Raw genomic sequence first — 24,670 nt, forward strand, 5'->3', positions numbered from 1 at the left:
ATGGGTCAGGAAGGAAAGCAAACGTCTTAGGGAAACTTGACTTTGCAGGCCACCTTTTCATGTGTACAGTGTCTAAAAGCCCTTGCATGCTCCACTGGGGATTCCCTGCCACACATCAATAGCTTCTCACCTAGCCAACCTACCGTATTTTCCGGACTATAACATAGCTCCCAACTGTCCCAATTTTGACGGGTCTTTCCCGTTTTTCGTACCTCTGCCCCGCGTCACGGGCAGCTATGAGATTGTCACGGATTCTCCCCCCAGGTCCTGCTGTGTCCCGCCGCTGTGTCCCCATAGTAAATACTTTGAAAGCCTGAACTCACAGTACAGAATGGCTTCTACAGACATCGGGAGGGAATCCTTTTCAGAGAAGTGTCGGCTTTAGCGGAGAGAGCAGGGACCACGTCATCAGGTTCAGATCTCTATCCATATATGGTCACTGCATCTCCTAGGCTTCCCCAGAGCAGACAATGGGCAGGGAATCCTTTTCAGAGAAGTGTCGGCTTTAGCGGAGAGAGCAGGGACCGCGTCATCAGGTCAGATCAGCATCTGTCCATATATGGTCTCCAGGGCTTCCCCAGACACAAGCTCTTTATTTAATTAAAATACATAAAGTTTTGGCCAGGCTGAGAATCGAACCTGGGACCCTCTGCACCATAGACAGGAGCTTAACTAACTGAGCCATAAGCCCAGTGATACAGAGCTGAGGATTTCTGGTAACTAAGAAGTGTTATCTGCCATCTACACTGTGACACAGACTAATGCCCTGATATATAGAGAGGGATCTTCTCAGAGATTATTACTGTAATTATTGAGACTTATTATTATTATTATAAATTTTATTATTTTTATTATTATGGAGACGATTATTAATAATAGAAAAAAATAATAATCATCTCAATAATAATAATAATCTCCATAATAATAATAATAGTCGCAATAATTACAATAATCTCTGAGAAGATCCCTCTCTATATACCAAGGCATTAACCCCTTAAGGACGCAGGGTTTTTTCGCTCATTTCTTGCTCTCCACCTTCAAAAATCCATAACTTTTTCATTTTTACGTGTACAGACCTGTATGAGGGCTTATTTTGTGCGTAACAAATTTTACTTTCCCGTAATGTTATTGATTTTAACATGCTGTGTACTGCGAAGCTGAAAAAAAATTCCAAATGTAGAAAAATGAAAAAAAAAAAAACGCATGTGCACGTTCTTGTGGGCTCAGTTTTTACGACTTTGACTGTGCACTCAAAATAACACCTCAGCTTTATTCTTTGGTTCGGTGCGATCGCGGTGATACCAAATTTATATAGGTTTTATTGTGTTTTAATACATTTAAAAAAATTTAACAAATGTGTACAAAAAAGAAAAAAAAAATTTGCCATTTTCTGAAGCTAATAACTTTTTCATACTTTGGCGCACGGAGCTTTATGAGGTGTCATTTTTGGCGAAATGAGCCGACGTTTTCATTGCTACCATTTTGAGGTCTGTGCGACATATTGATAATTTTTTATTCCATTTTTTATGTGATGTAAAAAGGTGTAAAAGTCGCATTTCGGACATTTGGGCGCCATTTCCCGCCTCGGAGGTCACCGCCGGCCGTAACCGTTTTTATATTTTGATACCTAATATGTCTGTGATTTTTACTGTTTATTATGTTTTATATCAGTTCTAGGGAAAGGGGGGTGATTTGAATTTTTTATATTTTATTAATTTTTTTTCTTTTTTAAACTTTTTTTTTCTTTTCACTATTTTTTTAGACCATCTAGGGTATATTAACCCTAGATGGTCAGATCGTTCCTATTATATACGGCAATACTTCTGTATTGCAATATATGGCATTTTTGCAGCTCATTCATTACAATGAGCCACTGGCTCATTGTAACGAATCTGTAGAAGCCAGATAGCTTCGGGTCAAACGAAGACCCGAGGCTACCATGGCAACCGATCGCCGCCCCCCGATGACGTTCGGGGACGCGGCGATCAGAATAAAGATGGCGGCGGCAACGGACCGGTTAATAGCCGCGATCGGTGCAAGCAACGACCGCGGTTATTAGCGGTGGGGGTTTGCTGCAAAATGCAACAACCCCCACCCTTGTATGAAGAGGACTCAGCCCGGGAGTTAGTTACCAAAATTCTAATCCTTGATAATCACAGAGCTAATAGCTCAGTGGGTTGGGGCGCTGTGTTATTATTGTTCATGGACACTGCAGGTTTAGGTTCAAATCCCAATGAGGAAATTTTTTTTAATTTTTTAATTGAGATGATTTTTATTATTATAATATGGCTAAAATTTGGGGCGTGGCCAGGGAGTGATTGGGGGTGTGGCTTAGGGGGATCGCCGCGGCACGCTACGCGTGTCGCCATTTTGTCCCTCTTTCCCTTTCACAGATGTTGGGAGGTATGCTATAAGGCGCACATAAAAGCCTTGGATTTCCTTGGAAATCCAAAGTGCGCCCTATAGGAGGGCAGCGGACCCTACTTACATAGGTCCCCGCTACCGGAGACAGCAGATCTCCAGCAGGAACTGCAGACCACGTGGCACGAACAACTTCTGCCGCGTCGGTCTGCAGTTCCCACTGGAGATCTGCTGTCTCCGGTAGCGGGGACCTATGTAAGTATGGTCCGCTGCCCTCCTCCACCTCCCCTTCCCCGCGTCGCCGCGTCTCGTCGCGTCTCTTCTCGTCGGGTATCCGCTCCGCCCCCGGACCCTGCGCCTTATAGTCCGATGCGCCTTATATATGGAATTATTACATATATAAGCCGCATCGGACTGATGCGCCTTATATTCCGGTGCGCCTAATGGCCCGGAAAATACGGTAGTTTAATATGAATATACCAGGAAGGTGGTAGAAGACAAACTCTTTTTATTAGGATATAAGATAAAAGCCACAAGTACAGTCAGGTAGGAACATTTTGACCAAGGTGTCTCGGTTTGACCTAGCAAGCCTTAATCATGGTAATTAAGGCTTGTTAGGTCAAACCGAAGCGCGTCGGTCATCATATTCCTACCTCACTGTACTTTTATCTTATGTTCTAATATAGAAGATTTTCTAAGTTCTTCTAGCCAAGCCAGTTCTCCACATGGTACTAACTACATGCAATGATGAAAACAGTGCCGTCCACAGTTAGGAGTCCGTTTTATTTAGAAAAGACATACTTATCACTAGGCTCCAGATGTGTCAGAGTTGATGTTCCATTTGAGATAGCCATGAGGCATAGTTTTCTTTTTCCTAACCGGAAAAATGCATATTAGTTTCTCAAAATCAGTCCAAAACTAGAACCTGCTTTATATTTTGAGTGTGGTTGCCACACTGTGACCCGGTGTCATAGACCTCTATGGGGGGTGTGATCTGGCCACAAATTGTGCGTCAGGAACATGGCTGCCAATATGGTCGAAAGCGTGCATACTGTATGAACTGGGAAATACTAACCACAGAGGCTGACGCTTGATAATACATTTAGTGCATCATTGGTCTCGTCTATATGTGACACACACTGGCAACCTTTTGTTCCAATGGCCAATAGCCCTTTGTGGGAAATTAAAACACAAAATAAATACAGCATGCATACCAGATTTCTTTAAGGGGTCCTTTGTCTTTTTTTAAAGGATAATTCTCAGTTGGGTCCATGGTGAAAGGGAGTACCATTAATACAGAAATCTAGTGTATTCATCTTAGAAAATCTTTCCCACTGGATTTCAGTTGGATTCAGTAATATTTATATAGAGCTCACAAAAAAAAGTGCCACAATCCATCAAATGTGTATATCAGATTAAGTTTATGTAAATACTTTCACAGGATTAAACCTTACAGTGAGAGTGTAAAATATCCAAATGTACTTTGTGCTGCCTGCTTTGAAGTACAGTGGGCAGTACTAAACCTTCCAAGAATAGTCCATCAGATGATAGGAATGTTGACAGCAGAAGACCACGACTGTGCTGATCTAATTAGAGGCGCTGACCAGTGCACTCATAAGATTATGTTAGTGAAGAAAAAGCTATGACATGATTTGTACAACGCTTATAATCAAAAGAATGAGGAAAATGTGGAATGTCACACAGAGATAACTTGGGGGGAGTCAAACTCGGAGGAGCTTTCTGTTATGGCTACTAAGAGGTTCCAAGCAGGGGTCTCCATCATTAATGACATCCATAAAGTATAGTAGAGAATATAGACAAATGGGTCTCCAGTGCTAGTTAATGCACCCACTGGGTTTCATATATTAGAGCTGACTATATTATAACGTTAATTAAAATAAATATATGCCAAATGACAAACTTATTGCTACTTGATATGCAAACTTTTGCCTAGTGCTGCCACTAGATGTCACCATTATGGGATATGCTGGTAATTACCTAATATTACCACCCTAATTCAATAACACAAAATAAATAGTGGGACAGTTTTATGAAACACATTTATCATATTTATCTCTGTTTGTGTACAAAGATCTGATACAAAGGGGAAAATTAAGATTTAATGTTAACACTGACAATACAGAAATAAAATGCACCATAAAGTATTTGTCACAGTGGCTAATGCTGGATGAAGTGAGCAGGGTCCTCATTCCCATTCACTACCATATCACACATGATTCCTATTGTTTCATCTAAACATGTTATTGTTCTGGAATATGATGGCGCTATATAAATAAGGATGTATTATTATTAGCATTATTATACATTTACTGCATGAAGGTTAAAGCATTCCTGTTGCATCCACAGGAGATTGAGCCTTGGTTTTTGCAACAGTTTCGAACATGTATCTGCCTCGTACAAAGGCACTAATTCACTTGTGGTCAATCACAAATTCTCATGGGTAATATATTTATACTTAGGCTGGCTTTACACCATATTTTATATATACGCCAAGCGTTAAACGCCGGGAAAGCACCCAACGTATATGCTTAATGTATACATTGACAAATACAGGCCGTTCCCAGGTTACATAAAAGATAGGGTCTGTAGGTTTGTTCTTAAGTTGAATTTGTATGTAAGTCGGAACTGTAGACTTTATCATTGTAACCCCAGCCAAATTTTTTTTTGGTCTCTGTGACAATTGTATTTTAAAAATGTTGGATTGTCATTAGATTGCCAATATCCAGTGGTCCGTTTGTAACTAAGGGTCGTATGTAAGTCAGGTGTTCTTAAGTAGGGGACCGCCTATAGTGGCAGACGGAAGTATGGTTATTGACACTGCCTGGCCACTATAGCCCGTAAAAAAAACACAGGATGGAAAGAAGTAGCAAGCTTTTCATCCTGCAGCCTCCGCCTGAGCGACAAATGCGCTCAGTGGAGGCAATGGACGGCTGTGGAAAGCATATGTAGCATATTACATCTCTCCCCACCATGTCACGCGGCAGGAGGACCCACTGATGTCACTGTCCAGATTAGGTCAGTGACATCACTAGGGCAACGCCCCATTCATCATGTACACTTCTCTCCCTGCATTCATGGGGTGAGGAGGGGTCCCCAGGCGACTTATCCCAATGTATAGGCATACGGTGAGATACGTCTGTGCTATCTGTTGTGAGCACACGTCGGGATGCTCCTGGAGTGTGCTTACACCGTATGCACAAAAACCAGGTGTGAACCCAGCCTGTGATTTGTCATGAAAATGCACTTGTCAGTGTCCACCTCTGGCTTCCACTGAAAATAATGGAAGATCTATCAGGATAGATAAATGAATCATGCTACATAGTCCTTCCATAAATCAGTAGTCTAGTGCAGTGATTTTCAACCTTTTTTGAGCCGCGGCACACTTTTTATACTTAGAAAATCCTGGGGCACACCACCAACCAAAATAGCGCAAAATGACACTAAACAGTCATATTATACATATAGTTAATAATATAGATTCTAAATTTATTTTACTGGAACCTGGGTCTGTTTCGATAAACACAAAAGGGATATCCTGGTAGGAATGGTGGAAAGACACACACGAAGCTCTTCCTCAACAGTTCTCAGTTTCTCCCTGTTTTTAGTATATGGTGCTGATTATTATGTGGCTCATATACTGCAATATAAAGGGGAACAATGAGAAGTACTATGGCCATGAGGCCAGAGTACAAGTGCCAGCTCATATACTCAGCATATGAGCTGGTACTTGTAGTACTACAGCCTCATGACTATAGTATTTCTCATTTTACATTTCTCTGGGAAACAAAAGACAGAGGGCACCATAGTTTGGGGAACTTTCCCCGCGGCACACCTGACCATGTGTCGCGGCACACTAGTGTGCCACGGCACACAGGTTGAAAATCACTGGTCTAGTGTATATACATGAGAAATAACAATGTTTCTGCATATTATGCAACATTGTCTACCAACTCTCAGAGCTCAAATTTTAGGATTTGCTGTTCTCTTTTGGCTTTGATTACACACTCCTGTGCACTACCTGGAGCTACTTTGCAATCTGGCACCTCACGAACTTCTGTCCTTCTTGCTAGCAAGACACAACAGTCTCCCTGTATTGGGCGTAAACAGATGTGGGTCCCAATGACAGTAAACAGGAGCTGAGGCTGTAATTTTAGCTTCCATTCAATAAATAGGAAGACTAGGGGCTTCATAGTGAAAGGAAAAAGCTGAATGTGTGCAAAAATACAGTTCTAGGACTTGGTTACAGAACCTATAACTTTTTTTCTTTTCAGCCACCTACCAATAAAGTAATGATGGCCTGTCTGGAGAATAGTGAATGCTGGTCCATGTGAAAATACTGTGCAGCGCTGTATAATCTGTGCGCTATATAAATAAAGAATTATTATTATTATTACATACAGCATCACTAGATTTAATATAAAATGAATAGTGAGAACCTCAATTTGAAACTAAAAAACCATGTTACAGGTTCATTTTGAACCTGTTGCCGATTTATTCTTCAATATGGCCGTAAAGAAACTGGTAAAATCTCATCCACCTCGGTACTCTAAAATTCTGCAAATTATCCACAACATATTCATTAAAAGTGGATCTACCCATGTTGCCATTCAAGTATGATAGAAAATACACCATGATAAACCAGGGACACAGGTGCTGAGGGAGCAGGGGGGAGGATGAGACAGTCTGTGATGCCAGATCATTAGTAGTATTCTTGAAAGCTCACCATCAAATACACTCAGTAAGCCTCAAAAAAGTTTTGCCCGTTTTTTCACTCTTCTTCTGCTCCCTATGGTGGTACAAGTCTAGACAACTAATAAAATGATTACCACAGTCACTGTGTCCCTGGTTCAACAAGCTTAATTTTGATGGAGTGTACTAAAGGGAACCTGCCATTTAAATTAACCCACCCAAAATAAATATTTCATAGAAAACTATGATTAAAAAGAATTAAGCTAAAGGGTTCCTTCCTATGGTTGCAATGTAAAAAAAACTGTTTGTATAATTATATGCAACTCACCTGATGCAAGTCCAATGATTTTAATAAAGTCCTGCATATTAAATTTTTACTTGCATTTTCCTACCTTCTCCCTGATTGACAGGTCTCACTGCTAGGACATGCTGCTGTATGGAACAAGTACTAGGACTGTCTGCCAATATTTAACTACATGCATATACAGTCCTGTTCACGTATTATTAGGGGTCGAAAAAATACTGGTGTCAAATGTTTGCAACATCCCCCACCGGGGCTGAGCCTTTTCTTGGCGGCCTGGAGGAAGCCGGGGCCCAGAATACTGGAGTGGCTGGTGAGTAAGGCCTTGGGCACGTTGTGGTCACAAGTGCTTGGTATGGGGACCGGAGGACTGACCTACAGCCTGGAAGGTCTCTAGCAGGTGGTGTGTGGAAGAAATATGGAGGGAGAGGCCGATGTACAGGTTTTTTCCTGGGGCAACTCCTGAGGTGTCTGTAGGATGAATCCCTGGGTGATGGATGGGGGAGCCCGTGGTGGTAAACAGCCGTAAACAGGGATCAGACGGAGACAACGTTGTGTAGATAAAAGTTCTTTATTCAACAGAAGGCAACGGCCAAAGGATTAAAAGCAGATTCACAAGCTGGAAGAGTCATGGAGAGCTTGTCCACAGGAAGGTTACACACAGCCTGGTAGTAGACACAGGTTGGACTGGTTCAGATGGAACTGGAGTCTGGGTGGTGGATCTTAGTTCTGGGCTTAAGTCTGTGGACTTTCCCTGGGAGCTAGGCAGTTGTCCGAGACACCTGTGGTTCCTGATATTAGGACACTGGCTGTGGTAGACAGACCATCAGGTGTGGTTCTCTCAGTAGACTCTAGAAAAGGACCATGTGCTTCCGCCCAGCAAGGGTTTATGTACTCCCTGGTCAGGCGGTAGCATCACTCCAATTAGTTATCAGCTTTTATTACAGGAACATAAGTGGACAGTCACACATCACAGTGTTAACTGTTGCCTTACAATGCAGTGGCTAAAGCGGCAATCACTAAGTTCTCCAAGAGGTAGTAGTATCTGGATAAGTTGAGCAGGCTCACCAAACAGCTCCTGAGAAGGAGAGGGCACTATTCACAACAACCACCATGCCAATGTATTGGCAGGGGTGTTGAATGTTTCACCCAGTTCCCTCTTGCCACTTTAAAAAAAAAGAGAGTGCTGTTACATCATTGAGAATGTCATGTCATGTGACATGGGTGATGTCATCAAAGGTCCTTTTCCCAGCAACATTTGCTTTACCCAGTAACATTAACATTTACCTCATGTATGTATCTGATCACATGAAATCACAGCAGCCTTCACGGAGGGTGGGGAGGGGTAGAAGTCCATGGAGCCAAGTTGTTATTTCATGTGATCAGATACATACATGGGGTAGATGGTTATGGTACTGGACAAAGGACCTTAGATGACAACACCCTGGTCATATGACATTAAGCGCTGATAGTAAGAAGGCAGAAAGGCATGGAGAGGAGTAGATGGGAGGGGCTGGCTGATTAGGTCACACCACCGCTGATGTCAGGCAATATGACTTAAAGTTGATTTTATGGGGATGTGAGGGAAAAAAAACTTTTAGCTAAAAGAAGGGTGTTATTTAGTTAGGGTTCTACAGGAACCTGTCACTAGCTGTATGTGTAAAAAAAAAAAAATTGTGACAGGTTCTCTTTAAATACACATCAATGCCACTGCACTTACCACATGAAGATGGACTCCACTAAAAACAAAAGAAGTCATAATGCAGATCTGGAGCAACTGCGAGACCCGATGCAAAAATGGTCCAGATTATACAGTGGATACTGTGTGCACGTACTCTAGCTGTTCTCACATCATTTTATGTATCTGAAAAAGAAAGAAAGCTGATCATTATTATGAAGGAACATTCCTGCTGACCATGATGCACATTAGTAACTATGGCAACTGATGTTTTTCCACCTCTGCACCTATCACTAAATATAATCATTGATGGGAATGATAATGCAGTTTTGTTGCCAAATGTTGTCTCTCAATTTGTATTAATATGAAGGGATTATGCATGAAAAGAAACAGAGAAAGTAACGTCACTTTGCAAATTCTCTTGGTGAATTGATGAATGGAGCTGCTGTGCCTCTCTATATGTCAATACAGGATGGTTCACAGATCTACTCTGTACATCAAAGGATCAGTATACTGCAAATAAACAGAATAGAATTGGGATAGAATTGTTACATTCCATAAAACAGAGAGAGACAAAAACTGGTCACCATGGTGATTAATTGTTAGACATTAGCAACCAGTTCTTCCTTCCAGCTCTTTATGGATTTAGCAGCTGGGAATATCTTCCCAATGCAGAATACATTAGGGTTAGGTATTCAGGGAGTTTCATAGAGAGGCCACAACATACTCCACATATCTCCTAACACCTGTATTGTATGGTAGTAGACTGCAAAAACGGTCCGTGTGTCACTCTACTTAGTCATCCAATATGTGGATCCGTAAAACGCAAAAAACACGGATGACACCTGTGTTGCACTATGGATGGGCAGGGCAAAGAATAGGACATGCTCTGTTTTTTTTTTCTCAGGGACACTAGGCTCAAACTGTAGATGTGTGTATAAGCCCATAGAAATACATCAGGACAGCTAGCCACCTAAACAATGGCAAAGGAAGGAAGAAAAAAAAAATATGTTCGTGCACATGAGGAATAATAAGTTGTCTGAAGTGAAAAGTGGACTGGGATGGCTCACTCTCATAAGTCACAAATTTGTCATTTTTGATATTTATATGGCATAACTGCAATTATACATCCCCACAACAAACACCTCATTTTTAAAAGGGGTTGCATCCTTCCTGCAGAAGCCCCGGGGTGCGCCTGATAAGGGGTAACATTATTAAAAATGAGATGTCTGTTGGGGGGGATGTATAATGTAATGTTTTGAACACTTAATTATCAAAGCAATTTTGAGAATATTTTTGTCACATGTTATACTTCATTTTAGGGGTAAATTTTGACCGGTTAATTTTGGTTTTGTTTATTAACAAAAAAAAAAAAAAAATAAGATGATTTTTTTTTAATTTGCCATTGCGTTTTCAGGCAGATAGTTTTACCACCTAAATTAGGATCATTATTGTTTTCAATTACATTTTAAATATATAACATTAAAAAACCCCTATATATCAACCCATTTTCAAATCTGCACCCCTCAAACTATCAGAGACAGCTTTTAGGACAATTGTTAACTCCTTGAGATCTTCATAGTAATTAAAGGGAACCTGTCAATAGAAACTGGGCTAAAAAACCACTACTGGTCTGTTGTCTAGAAGCTTTACACCTTACAGATCATGTTTAATTCATAGCCCAGCATGGTTTCATCACCCAGAAAATGAACATTGGAGGGAAATGTAAACTGGTTGCATAAAAACAGGGAGGCGGAGAGTTTAAAGGGGTTATCCAAGTTTTAAAAACTAGTGAGGGCCAGGCTGGGGAGGGCTATTTAAAAATAATAAACATCCACTTACCTCCTCCGGCGCCGCCGATGTCCCGCGCCGCTGTCCGTTTGATCCGTGCCACTGTTTGTTTACAGGGGCACGGAAGCCGTGCACAGGGAGCTTCCGCTCCGCGATGTGGCCGGCTCCTCCCATCCGTCCCTATCTCCCAGCGTTGTAAGCGCTGGGAGATGGTGTCGGATGGGAGCTGCCGGCCGGAAGCTCCCTGTGCGCCCTTGTAGAGAAGACCGGCCGCGGCGCGGGACATCGGCAGCGCCGGACGAGGTGAGTAGATGTTTATTATGTTTAGATTGCCCGTCCCAGCACTGCCCTCAGTAAGTCAAGCCCTCCCTGCCTCTGAACGCCTCTTCCCGTGGCTTACATCATGCACCAGACGTCACGAGATCTTATTAGAGATTTCTCTGGGTGCAGGACCATCAATTACATGTTGGTAGTGTTTATTGGGTATATTTTTGATGACAGGTTCACTTTAAATCAAAATGGCTTTAAAATGGTCCAATTTTGTTTGTAGTACGTTCAGTTAGCGCTAAAATTGACACATTTTCAAAAGATAAAAAAGAAAACCCATCTTACAATTTGTTATACAATTTCTCCTGAGTACAGAGACCCCCCCCCCCCCCCACATGTGACCACAGTGAGGTGCAGCAGGGAAGGAGCGCCCTGCAGCTGCTAGGATTTTAGTTTCCTCATGGCCGCCCTTTTGTAGCCTATAAGTAAGAGTTACCATTTTGGGGTTGGTATCCCATATTGTTAAAAAATGTATTAACTTTTTTTTGAGGGCAGGAGTAGAAAAGCGCTGCACAATCTGTGTGCACTATATAAAGAATTATTAAAAGCATCAATTCTGTATTGGATTTTTTTCATTGGTGTTCACCATATAGCCTAATAAACATGTTATCTTTATTCCATAGGTCAGTACGATTACGGGTATTCCATACTTATATTTTTTTCTTGCGTTTTACTAAATTTGCAAATTAAAACATAATGTGGGGAAAAATCTATAATTTTTGCATCGCCATGTTCCAAGTGGCAAAAAATTTTATTTTTTAGACTACGGAGCTGGTAGATGGCTTGTTTTTTTGCGGGACATGTTGTACTTTGCAACAGTAGCATTCTGAAGTACATATGTTTTTGGAGCATTTTTTGTGGGATGAAATACTGGTAGGTAAAAATCATAATCATTTTGGTGGTTTTTTAATAGTTTTTTCTTTTATCGTGTTCATCGAGCAGGTTCAATCTTTTCTAATACTATGGCTCGTTACAGATGTCCCGATGCTATATATGTGGGTTTTGTATTAGGATTTATAATTTTTTTTTTGTATTATATGTCTCTCTATATGTTTATCTGACTTATGAACATTTTTAATCATTTATTTTCATTTAAGAACTTTTTTTTTTTACATTATTACTTGTACCACGGGACATGAACAAACAATCATCTGATTGCTTGTTCATGATAATACCCTGCAATACTGATGTACAGACAGTATCTTACATGCACTTCCTGAGGACAACCCCGGGGTCCTGATGGGAACTTAGGGCTGCCATTATAGTGATCTGTGCCCCCCTAAGTTACAGCGCTCAGTGCCCAATATTATAGTTATAGTTTATATGGTAGAAAAAAGACACTTGTCCATCAAGTTCAACCAAGGAAGGGAAGGGATTTAGGGGAAACAATTCTATATATATCAGGCGCAATGCGTTAACAGAGAATCTCACTCACAAGTGGTTGCCAATGCCCGATGATTAGTGCCAAGATGGAGGTGCCACGGCTGTTTAAGTGCTTACAGGAAATCTTATCCATTTACCTATAAAAAAAATCTCCCCCAAAGTCTAGCAAAGTCAAGGTAGTTGGTTGCAGGGGTAGTGCCCTTGGGACCTGAAATCAGTATCTTAATAATGAAACATTTTTCAAGGTGCCTAAGCCGACACCTGGGAGCGGAGTCTAAGTGGCAGCTGGTTTTCACTAGAGCCTGCCACAAAGCGGGTTGGACTTGTTGCGACGTGGTACCACCAGGTCGCTCCACAAGCACAACTTTGTCCGTGGTGGTGGCCAAGGTGAAGTACAAATTCATGAGGCAGAAGCGTGGTCAGGGACAGGCATAAGGTCAAGACAGGCAGCACAGGATCAGAGTCGGGATGTAGCGGTAGGTCATCACAGGCAGCACAGGATCAGAGTCGGGATGTAGCGGTAGGTCATGACAAGCAGCACAGGATCAGAGTCGGGATGTAGCAGTATGTCAGGTCAGGGCACCACAAGAGCAAAGTCAGGAACTGAATCGAGGTCACAACGGGAAATCGGTAATATCGCAAAGGGCAAGGAACACCGCTTTCTCTCAGGCAAAGAGCACAAAGATCCAGGAGAGGATACAGGAAGGGTCTGGATATTTAACAGAGCTGCCGGGCGGCCATCGCCAATTATCGCCTCTTTAAAGCTCCGGAAGCCAGCGCACGCGCCCTAGGAGGCGGGAACGCTGGAGTCAGCACTGGATCGAGGAGAGGTGAGGGAGACATTGAGGGTGCTGGAGAGCGGAGGGGGGCATGGGTGCGCCTGCAAGCCAAGACATGGGTCGCAGGAGCACCTGTGACAGAACAGAAGATGGTGACTTCTGAAGTGACACTTCCCCTTCAACCACTAAACTTGACATCACATGGGAATATGAGACAAAAAGAATCATATTTGCCTCAATTTGGGAGATATTGTTCACATAAAAGGAAAGTAATTATGGAAAGTAAATTTCACACCCTACCTGAGAAGAATGGAAGTTTAATGGGGTAAAACCTGATGACAGGCTGTCTTTAAAGGAAATCTACCATCAAAATCAAGCATGAAATACCAGGGACACTTACTCATAGATCCAGACTGTTACAATGAGCAGAGCTGGTCTCCCCTCACAGGCAGAGGGAGAGGGCAAGGGGTTGGGGATAGACATTTTCTGCTCACTGTTACAGCCCAAGAATTTGCAGCACTGAGGGGTTCTGGTAACGCCTCCTCCCGAGCCCTTAAGGTTAATTAGCATAGTTGTAAAAGAATTGTTGATTTTAGAAGGAAAGAGGCCATGGATAACAAATGTAAGAAGATTACCACAGTCCAGTGCCCGACATTATGAGTAAGTGTCCCTTGTTTATCATGCTGAATTTTAACCCCTTAACGCTCTGCGCCGTAGCTCTACGGCGCAGAGGTATAAGAGATGTATGAAGAGGGCTCACGGGCTGAGTCCTCTTCATACAGAGGTAGGGGTTGTTGCATATTGCAGCAAACCCCCACCACTAATAACCGAGGTCGGTGCTTGCACCGATCGCGGCTATTAACCCTTTCAACGCCGCCGGCAAAGTCGCGCGGGCGCCGCCATCTTTATTACGATCGCCGCGCCCCCGAACGTCATCGGGGGGGCGGCGATCGGCTGCCATGGTAGCCTCGGGTCTTCGTTTGACCCGAGACTATCTGGCATCTGCAGATTCGTTACAATGAGCCAGTGGCTCATTGTAATGAATGTGCTGCAAAAATGCCATATATTGCAATACAGAAGTATGGGAGGAGCGATCTGACTATCTAGGGTTAATGTACCCTAGATGGTCTAAAAAATAGTGAAAAAAAAAAAATTAAAAAAAAAGTTTAAAAAATAAAAAATTAATAAAATATTAAAAGTTCAAATCACCCCCCTTTCCCTAGAACGGATATAAAACATAATAAACAGTAAAAATCACAAACATATTAGGTATCGCCGCGTCCCAAAATGACCGATCTATCAAAATATAAAAACGGTTACGGCGGTGGTGACCTCCGAGGCGGGAAATGGCGCCCAAATGTCACCTTTTTACATAACATAAAAAATGAAATAAAAAATGATCAAAATGTCGCACAGACCTCAACATGGTAGCAATGAAAACGTTGCCTCATTTTGCAAAAAATGACACCTCACACAGCTCCGTGCGTCAAAGCATGAAAAAGTTATTAGCGTTTATTATTTTTTTTTTGTACACATTCGTTTAATTTTTGAAAATGTATTAAAACACAATAAAACCTATATAAATTTGGTAGCACCGTGATCGCACCGAACCAAAGAATAAAGTAGGCGTGTTATTTGGAGCGAAGAGTGAAAGTTGTAAAAACTGAGCCCACAAGAACGTGACGTGCTGTTTTTTTTCAATTTTTCCACATTTGGAATATTTTTTCAGCTTCGCAGTACACGGCATGTTAAAATAAATAACATTACGGGAAAGTAAAATTTGTTACGCACAAAATAAGCCCTCACACAGGTCTGCACACGTAAAAATTAAAAAGTTATGGATTTTTGAAGTTGGAGAGCGAGAAATGAGACGAAAAACCCTGCGTCCTTAAGGGGTTAATGGCAGATTTCCTTTAAGTTGGCTTGCGGCACTGGACAGTGTATTGTTTGTAAAAATTGTTTGTAGGTAGCACCTCAACCCCTTCACGATTGCCATGAGTTCATGTTCATATCTTCTGAAACGTGGCACCTAGAAACACTGTTCCGACACCCTATTAAATATTACTGTTTCTAGGTGACCAAGAACAGGAAAAATTCACAGTTAAAGTGTCAGTAAAATTTAAAAAAAAAAGTAATTTTTAAATACAGATCTCAATTCTTGACTGTAATATCTCAGAAGACACTTTGCAAAACAGAAGAACATGCAGAAGAACCCTCTGAACCTGAAAAATTGTGACAGATTGACACTGTACATATTCATAACATATTTTGATAAATGTTTATACAATTCTACCGCCTTTAATGAGAAAAATGACATAAATAGCATATTTTTCACATTTTGCTATTTGTCCTACTATTTATGCTACTTCTAATAAAAATTATTCTACAGTTAAAATATCATGTCATGATAAAAGCAAAAGTACAAATTGTTGATATATAATGCTGTTCCAAATATATTGTCATTTAACCCACTCCCACCTTGACGTAATTGTATCACCAAGGCGTTCGCTAGCTGCAGCAAGGCTCTTGCAGCAACTTGTGGAATTGTGATCCCGACTGTTTAACCCTACAGATGCCACAGTTTTGTGACTATGGAATCTGTAGGGCATTACCGGGTAATTATCCGGATGATCAGAACCCTCTAAAAGGGCACAAGAGGTTAAAGAAGAGCAGAACAGAATTACAAAACATGGAGGGTGCGTCACACATACCACTAGCTCCTAGTTGAGATTGTCACTCTCCTTAAAGAGAACCCGTCATGCAAAATAACCCCCCTAAACTAAATATATTTTCATAAACTGCCATTAGAGAGCATTGCCTCTATCCCTTCATTGTCCCTCTACATGCCTGTAAACCTAAGCAATGAGGTCCTAAAGCTGTATGCAAATGACCTGTGAAATGTCCAATGAAGCATTAGCATATTCAAGCTGTCCACTCTATTCATGAGTGGGAGGCACAGCCACGCCCCCAGTGCATGACTGACAGCCTGTGTAATGATGTGAGGCTGTATAATGATGTGCTTTCTGGTGCTGGTGGCCACGCCCCCTGCAGCCTGTGTGTACATGTGTGTGTGTATAGGAGAGATACAACAGCTCCAGGCAGCCATGTTACAGCAGAACATGTCAGATTCATGTGTAGCTGATGTCTGTGTCTCTCACCTGTATATTAGGAGGATGCAGCATGTCAGCAGATGCAGCACAGATACCAGCAATACTTTACTATACATTACACACAGACATGAGCAGGGGGAGGAGAGGGGAGGGGTAACAGGGGTGACATCACTGCCTCTGACCATGTGACCAGCCTCATTTACATGATAAAAAATAGATGATTTTACAATGAATAATGTATGAAATAACTAGATAAAGGCTGGGATGGGATCCTTGTGAGCTGCTCCAACAGGTAGAGGTGACAGGACAAGTGACACAGACCTGATGACAGGTGTCCTTTAACGTCATCGGGGAGTGGTGATCAGTTTCCATGACAGACTAAGGTCTTCGTCAGACCTGAGGCTGCCTGGTCTCTGAAGATTCGTTACAATAAGCCAGTGGCTCAGTGTAATGAATCCTATGTGAAAACGCCATATACTGCAATCCAGTAGTATTGCAGTATAAGGTAGGGATAATCAGATTAAAGTTAGGTTAAAGTACCCTAGAGGGTCTAAGAAATAGAAAAAAAAAAATGAAAAAAAAAAAAAAAAAAAAAAAAGTAATAAAATATTAAAAATTCAAATCATCACCCTGCTTTCCTTAGAAATGATATAAATCTAAATAAACAGTAAAATTAACAAACAAGTTCGGTATGCCGCATCCAAAAATGCCTGATCAAAATATAAAAACGGTTGTCAGCGGTAAACCACATAACTGAAAATAACACCCAAATTTCTGAAATGCCACTTTTACACCTTTTTACATAACATACAAATTTTTCATAAAAAGTGATTAAAAGGTTGTATAGCCCCCAAAATAGTAGCAATGAAAAAAATCAGATCATCTCACAAAAATGGCACCTCACAGCTCCGTACACTGAAGTTATTACACTCAGAAGACGGCAACATTTTTTTCTTGTACAGTGGGGCACATTTACTAAACTGTTTGACAGAGTTCACCGAAAGAGCACTGTCTGATGAAAATGCACTGTGCCGCGATTCACTAAGATCGTGCGCCCAATATCCTGTATGTGTCACTTCCCGACTCTGCCGGAGTTCACCTTCTTCTTCCTGGTGTATGTCTTGTGACACAATTTGAAAGTTAAATCCTGCTTAGCCAAATCAGTCAGATCGTCCGACAGCCCATCCCCCGATTTGTGTTGCATGGAAGCCAGTGCAGCTGTTAAATACCTGTCAAATCCCGAAAACGGCACAAAGACCGACGAAATAACCCCCAAGATTTTAAATGTGAAAATGTATTTAAAAAATTAAATAAAACCTATATAAGTTTGGTATCCCCATAATCGTACCAAACCAAACAACAACGTATCATTTGGAGGGTTTTATGTATGCACATTCACACACAGGGAGAGTGAGTGTGTATAGTCTGAAAGCAGCCTAAAACGAATTGGGAACAGAGTACTGTCATTTATTTCATTACAATGTCATAAAATCCTCTTCCTAACACTGAAACTTACAATATTACAACTACTGCCTCAGCCGAAATCGAGCAATACAGACGGCCCTTCTATACGTTTTCTCCTCAGGAATTTACGACTACGACACACCTTTCACTTTCCCGCCGCATCTCAGGCAGAAGAAACTACAGCTCCCAAGAACCTTTGCGTGCCGTAATGACGTCATTCTTCTGCGACTCAGCCAATCGGTTCCGAGGGACTGTCATGGCGGCTACTTATTCAGAGGCTTGATTGTGTTGTGATCGTAAGTAAGGAGGGATATAGTCGCTGGAAACTAATATGGAGGTTATAGCGCTTATTAATAGTAGTTTAGGTCTATAATTTACTATGTATTATTTTCTACTCCATCCTCCCAGCTTTTACACGCCATCTGTAATACATCCTCTGTTTACACTGGCGCTATGATGACAGATATTACATCTGATTTTACTGGGGTCTCATATGGATGATATTCTTTTGTTTACCTTGTGACATTTTATTAGTTATGCATCTAAACCAACAGATGAAGCAACATTGTAACATTTCTTACAGATGTCTACAGCTCCTTATCTCTGTCCTCAGATGTCTGTGCACTCTATGTAATGGTCTTGCATTGTAACTGCAGCCTTGGCACATTAAAGAGAATGAAATTTGATCTGCAGTACCTGTGCTTAGCCACTATACAGACCACAGAGCCATCCTCTCTCTACACTATTGTGCCATAACCAAACAGCTGAATGTGTTGCCCTGTAACACTTCAGCTAACACAAGGGAGTCCCATGGAGACCCCAAAGCATTCAGTTTTTCTTTGTCACTGAGGCAACCTCAATGTAGCAGTGCCACCTTGTGCTCTTACATTACATCAGGTGGCGCAGTAGTTTTACAAGTTCCACAAGCTAACGGATGGAGCTGCAAAACAAGCATGCATCCCGCCACTATTCAGTTGCATGGTACTGTTGGAGATTGGCAAGCACAGCGCTCCTCTATCTCTGACACTCATTTATGCAGAGAACAGGAGTGCTGGTGATAGCTGAACCCTGTACTACACTTATATATTATTTAATGGAGTGGCAGGTCCACACATTGGTGAGAATGGGATCCCTGTTCTCAATACGGCTGGGAACTCTGTTCTCATAATCTTTGTGTTACCACCTCCTGGACCCTTAGTGTTTATTCAAAATAGTGTATAGACCTGTGGGAATATGGCACGCGTGGCTACATGAGTTGAGACGCTCCACAACAAATAAGCTTTTAATGCCATTACCATTTTAGTTTTGTTTCAAAAGGGGTTTTCCTGGAATCCTCTTTGATAGATCCACCACAAAATGTATGCGTTTGTGGGTGTATATATAAAATCTAATTTTCTATTTGGTTTTTATTCACAGAATTGCAAAATGAAGCTGGTAAACTTAAAACAGGCCATTCTGCAGGCTTGGAAGGAAAGATGGAGCGATTATCAATGGGCCATTAATATGAAGCGATTCTTTCCCAAAGGAGTTACCTGGGACATCTTGAATTTAGCAGGTAAAATATATTTCTGCAGCTTCATGCTTTAAAGCTATGTAGAACTTCAGAACAAGAATAGCAATCTCTGAGTATCACATCTAAAAGAAGTGGTAGTAACTAGAGAGAGACTAGTATGTTTCATTAGTCCCAAAGGAGTGAATGGCAAGATGGTCACTCATGAGCATTATCACTCCATCTACATGTAATATTTAAAGGGGGTGAACAGAGAATAACAATATGATTGGGGAGGGGTCCCGCTTCCACTAGTGGACGCCATCCCATCCATTCATGGTCTATGTGAGTGCCTGAGACAGCTGCCTGCTGTGTTTATCAGTATTCAACTCTCATAAACTATTGAATGGAGCAGCATTGCCATGGTAAACCTGAGAATGGGACCTCCATTCTCCAGATTGGTGAGCATCCAGCAGCTGGGGCTTCAGCAATCAGATTGTTATCCCCTTTGTACAGAATATGGGGATAACATGTACACTTGGCACAACCCCTTTACAAGCCTCAGTTCCTTTGATTGCAAAACACTTACACTTAAAACACTTACAAGGGTTCTTTTGCAAAACTGGGAAACCCTTTGGGTTCCAGGGCTTCCGTATGTTTACAGACACTCCCTGTAGTCATAAGACCCGTGGTGACCAATTAGTACAACAAGCGTTTCGCTGAGGCCACTGATGGCCACAGTGAGTCCTGTATCCGCTTGCACATCCAGGGGTGTGAACAGACACCACCTTCCATACTAGAGCAAGATAAATACTGTGCTTTTTTTAATCAATGCCTGCTCTGGCCTAAATGGGAGTAGATATTTGCACATTACTACCAATTTCTCCATACTTCACAGCTACAAGGTATAAAAAGGGGAGGAAACTGGAACGGGGATAATTGTCTGATCGCTTGTGTCAGGGCTGTGGATTCAGAGTCAGAATAAAATGGACCGACTCCACAAACATAAATATACTGTACGGTTATTATGAAAAAATTATAAAATTTCCTTTAAATGTGTGATCTATTCTTGATTCTATTCTTGCAGAAGCACTTTTGGACCAGGCTATGATCGGTCCAGCACCCAACCCACTCATCCTCTCCTACCTCAAGTATGCTATCAACTCTCAGGTATGGACAATGTAGACATGATTTTGCTAATGTATGATTTTCTGATTTAAACAGGACCTGTCACCCCCAAAAAGACCCCCACCAAACATGGCCCCCATAATCCTCTCCCCAGTCTTTTTATATATGCTAAATTTATTTTAATTTATGTTGGGAAAGTTGTTCTTAAAAGAGCTTACCTCTTACCTAATAAGAGGTCGAATCCACGTATCTCCTGCGCTGGCAGTCGGGTTTATTCATAAGGGGGCCAACACTCCTCAGTATGCTCTGGCCGACACTCCTCCACCACTCCCCTCTGTTTCACGCCGCTGTCACCGGGGACCTGTAAGTGAAGCCGGCAGCATCGCATATATTGCACAAGCCGACTCTCCACGGTGTGTGTGTGCATATATATATACACACTCACCGGCCACTTTATTAGGTACACCATGCTAGTAACGGGTTGGACCCCCTTTTGCCTTCAGAACTGCCTCAATTCTTCGTGGCATAGATTCAACAAGGTGCTGGAAGCATTCCTCAGAGATTTTGGTCCATATTGACATGATGGCATCAAACAGTTGCCGCAGATTTGTAGGCTGCACATCCATGATGTGAATCTCCCGTTCCACCACATCCTAAAGATGCTCTATTGGATTGAGATCTGGTGACTGTGGAGGCCATTTGAGTACAGTGAACTCATTGTCATGTTCAAGAAACCAGTCTGAGATGATTCCAGCTTTATGACATGGCGCATTATCCTGCTGAAAGTAGCCATCAGATGTTGGGTACATTGTGGTCATAAAGGGATGGACATGGTCAGCGACAATACTCAGGTAGGCTGTGGCGTTGCAATGATGCTCAATTGGTACCAAGGGGCCCAAAGAGTGCCAAGAAAATATTCCCCACACCATGACACCACCACCACCACCCTGAACCGTTGATACAAGGCAGGATGGATCCATGCTTTCATGTTGTTGATGCCAAATTCTGACCCTACCATCCGAATGTCGCAGCAGAAATCGAGACTCATCAGACCAGGCAACGTTTTTCCAATCTTCTACTGTCCAATTTCGATGAGCTTGTGCAAATTGTAGCCTCAGTTTCCTGTTCTTAGCTGAAAGAAGTGGCACCCAGTGTGGTCTTCTGCTGCTGTAGCCCATCTGCCTCAAAGTTCGACGTACTGTGCGTTCAGAGATGCTCTTCTGCCTACCTTGGTTGTAACGGGTGGCGATTTGAGTCACTGTTGCCTTTCTATCAGCTCGAACCAGTCTGCCCATTCTCCTCTGGCATCAACAAGGCATTTCCGCCCACAGAACTGCCGCTCACTGGATGTTTTTTCTTTTTTGGACCATTCTCTGTAAACCCTAGAGATGGTTGTGCGTGAAAATCCCAGTAGATCAGCAGTTTCTGAAATACTCAGACCAGCCCTTCTGGCACCAACAACCATGCCACGTTCAAAGGCACTCAAATCACCTTTCTTCCCCATACTGATGCTCGGTTTGAACTGCAGGAGATTGTCTTGACCATGTCTACATGCCTAAATGCAATGAGTTGCCGCCCTGTGATTGGCTGATCAGAAATTAAGTGTTAATGAGCAGTTGGACAGGTGTATCTAATAAAGTGGCCGGTGAGTGTATATGTGTGTGTGTATAATATATATATATATATATATATATATATATATATATATGACATTCGGCCGGCGCTGTGGCCTGTGACAGGTCCACAGACATGCACCACGTCCTCAGAAATTCATTATACACAGATGTGGCCATGCCGAACTGACAGTGGCTGCAGCCGTGCCAGGCTGGCGCTGTCAAGAAGCATGGCGACCGCAGCCGCTGTCAGTTCTGCGTGGCCACACCACAGAGAGCCAGCAGCAATTGCACAATATATGCAATGCTGCCAGCTTCTCTTACAGGTCCCCGCTGACAGCGGCATGAAACAGAGGGGCGTGGTGGATGAGTATCGGGGAGTGTCGGCCAGACCATACAGAGGAGTGCCGGCCCCCTCATGAAAAAACCCGACTGCCAGCACAGGAGATACGTGGATCCGACCTCTTACTTGGTAAGAGGTAAGATATTTTAGGAACAACTTTCCCAACATAAATTAAAATAAATTTAGTATATATAGAAAGGGGCTGCGGAGAGGATGGTGGGGGTCTTTTTTGGGGGGGCAGGTCCTCTTTAAAGACTTATATTGCATTATGGAGAGTGTGATGTTTATGCGTGTATGTGTCATTATAATCCATGTGCAGTTAGTTCTTGACATATCTGCTCAGATGATTTTCAGGACAACAAATCAGATATTTTCTTAGGCTCCTCAGTTCTGGGCAAGTAATGACTGCACCCTGTCTGTAAGTTGATCTCTGGTCTCTATTGATGTCTTATTCAAATTCAGATTAGAGCTTTGCCATCACTTTTAATCAATGCATGTATAACGCTTTAACTTGCTCGTTACAGTCGTGCCAAAAATCCAGCATAGCCCCATTGTATGTGTGTAATTAAATGAAATGTTTGTTCACATTTATGAATTCATGTATTATATCACTGTTAATGTGTGATGGGTAAGTTAATAGATGTTTAAGAAAAGTATACTGGATGCCAGTCATTTAGTCATGCTATTCCCTTTAAGTTTTATTAATAGTTTTCCAAGGACTACAGGGGTTGGTAAGGGTCTTTATGCCATCTTTAAGGATGTGTCTTGGAGCAGAAGAATTGTGAATGCAGCTACGGACTATAATAAAGGGTTTAATATGAATAACCACAAGATAAGGTAATAAATTGTATCTATAGCTAATTAACTATATATATATTTTTTTTCTTTAGATGGTGTCATATTCTACAGTTCTGACCGCAATCAGCAAGGTATGCTATACCTGTGTTTACACAAAAACTAAGTGGTTATATTACGAGTCATGTGTATGGTGCAAAATAAGAAAGTTATTAAGATCAGAATTCATGTTCCTCACTTCTCAATTAGTAATGATTCTCTTAAAGGGTACGTGTAAAGCAATGTTCTCATGTTGCCTACTAAAATTTGCACTGTACCTCATGCATATATTTGATCACATGAAATCACAGCAGCCTCCATGGACTTCTACTTCTCCCCATGCCTCCATGGAGGTTGCTGTGATTTCATGTGATCACATACATCCATAAGGTACAGTTTGCAAAAGTTAGTAGGCAAAAGGACCTTAGATGATGTCACCCTGGCCACGTTTGCAGAAGAGACATAGGACATGAGGAGTAGCTGCTGGATTCGGCCTGAGGTGGCCACATCCAAAATTGACTCCTTCTAGATCTGGCTATATGCAAGGCAAGATTTTATGGGGATATGAGAAAAGCCATTTTTAGCTAAAATAAGGGTGTCAGTTAATGGGGCTTTGGACATGCCACTTGATGTATTTGTACAAAAATGTGGTGACTGGTTCCCTTTAACCCCTTCCCGCACCCTGATGTAATTCTACATCATAGAATTACCCCCAGCAGCATCCACCTCTTCCCTTCCCAACAGCCACAGGGCCCACATCTCTCTTCCCAGCATCCTCAGTGCCCACATCTCCCCCTCTTCCCCCCTTCCCGGCAGCTAGCACAATGCATCCCCCCCAGCAGCATCCAGAGTGCCAACCTCTTCCCTCCCACAGCAGCCTCACCTGCCCCACCATCAGCAGCCACAGTGCCCACATCTCCCCCCTTCCAGCCGCAGTCACAGTGCCCACATCGCCGCCCCCTCCTTCCCCCAGCAGCACCCAAAGTCTCCACAGTGCCCACCTCCCCTCCAGCAGCGGCCAGTCTTCACCCCCCCCTCCAGCAGCAGCCACAGTGCCCCATACCTACACCCTCCCATCAGCAGGTACATTGACCACATATCCCCCCCCCCCCCAGTAGCTGCCGCGCTGAGCCCACATTCCCCCCCCAACCCAGCAGCAGCCACAGCCACAGCACCCACATCACCATGACCTGCTGCGACTGTTTTCGTCATCTTCTCTCCTGTGTGCGCCTGCTGTACGTGCTGACTCACACGTGCCGGCATACGTGATGAGTAAAAACGGAGACAACATGAAGTTGCCACAAATGTGTTTTTGGCAATTTCACTAGACTTATATATATGGAATATTTTTCGAGCTTT

The 24,670-nt window shown here is 42.4% G+C and overlaps 2 protein-coding genes across 9 annotated transcripts in view; one reads left to right on the forward strand and one right to left on the reverse strand.

Moving 5' to 3' along the window:
- Window positions 1–18,071, reverse strand: part of THRA (thyroid hormone receptor alpha) — a 236,801-nt gene extending 218,730 nt beyond the window's left edge. For 2 of the 4 annotated variants that reach the window (XM_072111459.1, XM_072111456.1), the window contains exons 1-2: window positions 17,957–18,071; window positions 9,093–9,236 (exon numbers count right to left, since the gene is read on the reverse strand). The gene's annotated coding sequence lies outside the window, so the exon portion shown is untranslated. Of the gene's footprint in view, window positions 1–6,661; window positions 6,745–9,092; window positions 9,237–9,458; window positions 9,533–17,956 lie in introns of those variants that run through there. The other 2 variants (XM_072111457.1, XM_072111458.1) reach the window with 2 other exon arrangements.
- MED24 (mediator complex subunit 24) overlaps window positions 18,049–24,670 on the forward strand; it is a 40,786-nt gene continuing 34,164 nt past the window's right edge. For 2 of the 5 annotated variants that reach the window (XM_072111449.1, XM_072111450.1), the window contains exons 1-4: window positions 18,095–18,241; window positions 19,321–19,459; window positions 20,481–20,563; window positions 23,368–23,406. In XM_072111449.1, the coding sequence (XP_071967550.1) occupies window positions 18,236–18,241; window positions 19,321–19,459; window positions 20,481–20,563; window positions 23,368–23,406 (267 nt within the window). In that variant the 5' untranslated portion in view covers window positions 18,095–18,235. Of the gene's footprint in view, window positions 18,242–19,320; window positions 19,460–20,480; window positions 20,564–23,367; window positions 23,407–24,670 lie in introns of all 5 variants that reach the window. The other 3 variants (XM_072111451.1, XM_072111453.1, XM_072111454.1) reach the window with 3 other exon arrangements.

The sequence above is a fragment of the Engystomops pustulosus genome, chromosome 6 (assembly GCF_040894005.1).
Source record: "Engystomops pustulosus chromosome 6, aEngPut4.maternal, whole genome shotgun sequence".
Lineage (NCBI taxonomy): Eukaryota > Metazoa > Chordata > Amphibia > Anura > Leptodactylidae > Engystomops > Engystomops pustulosus.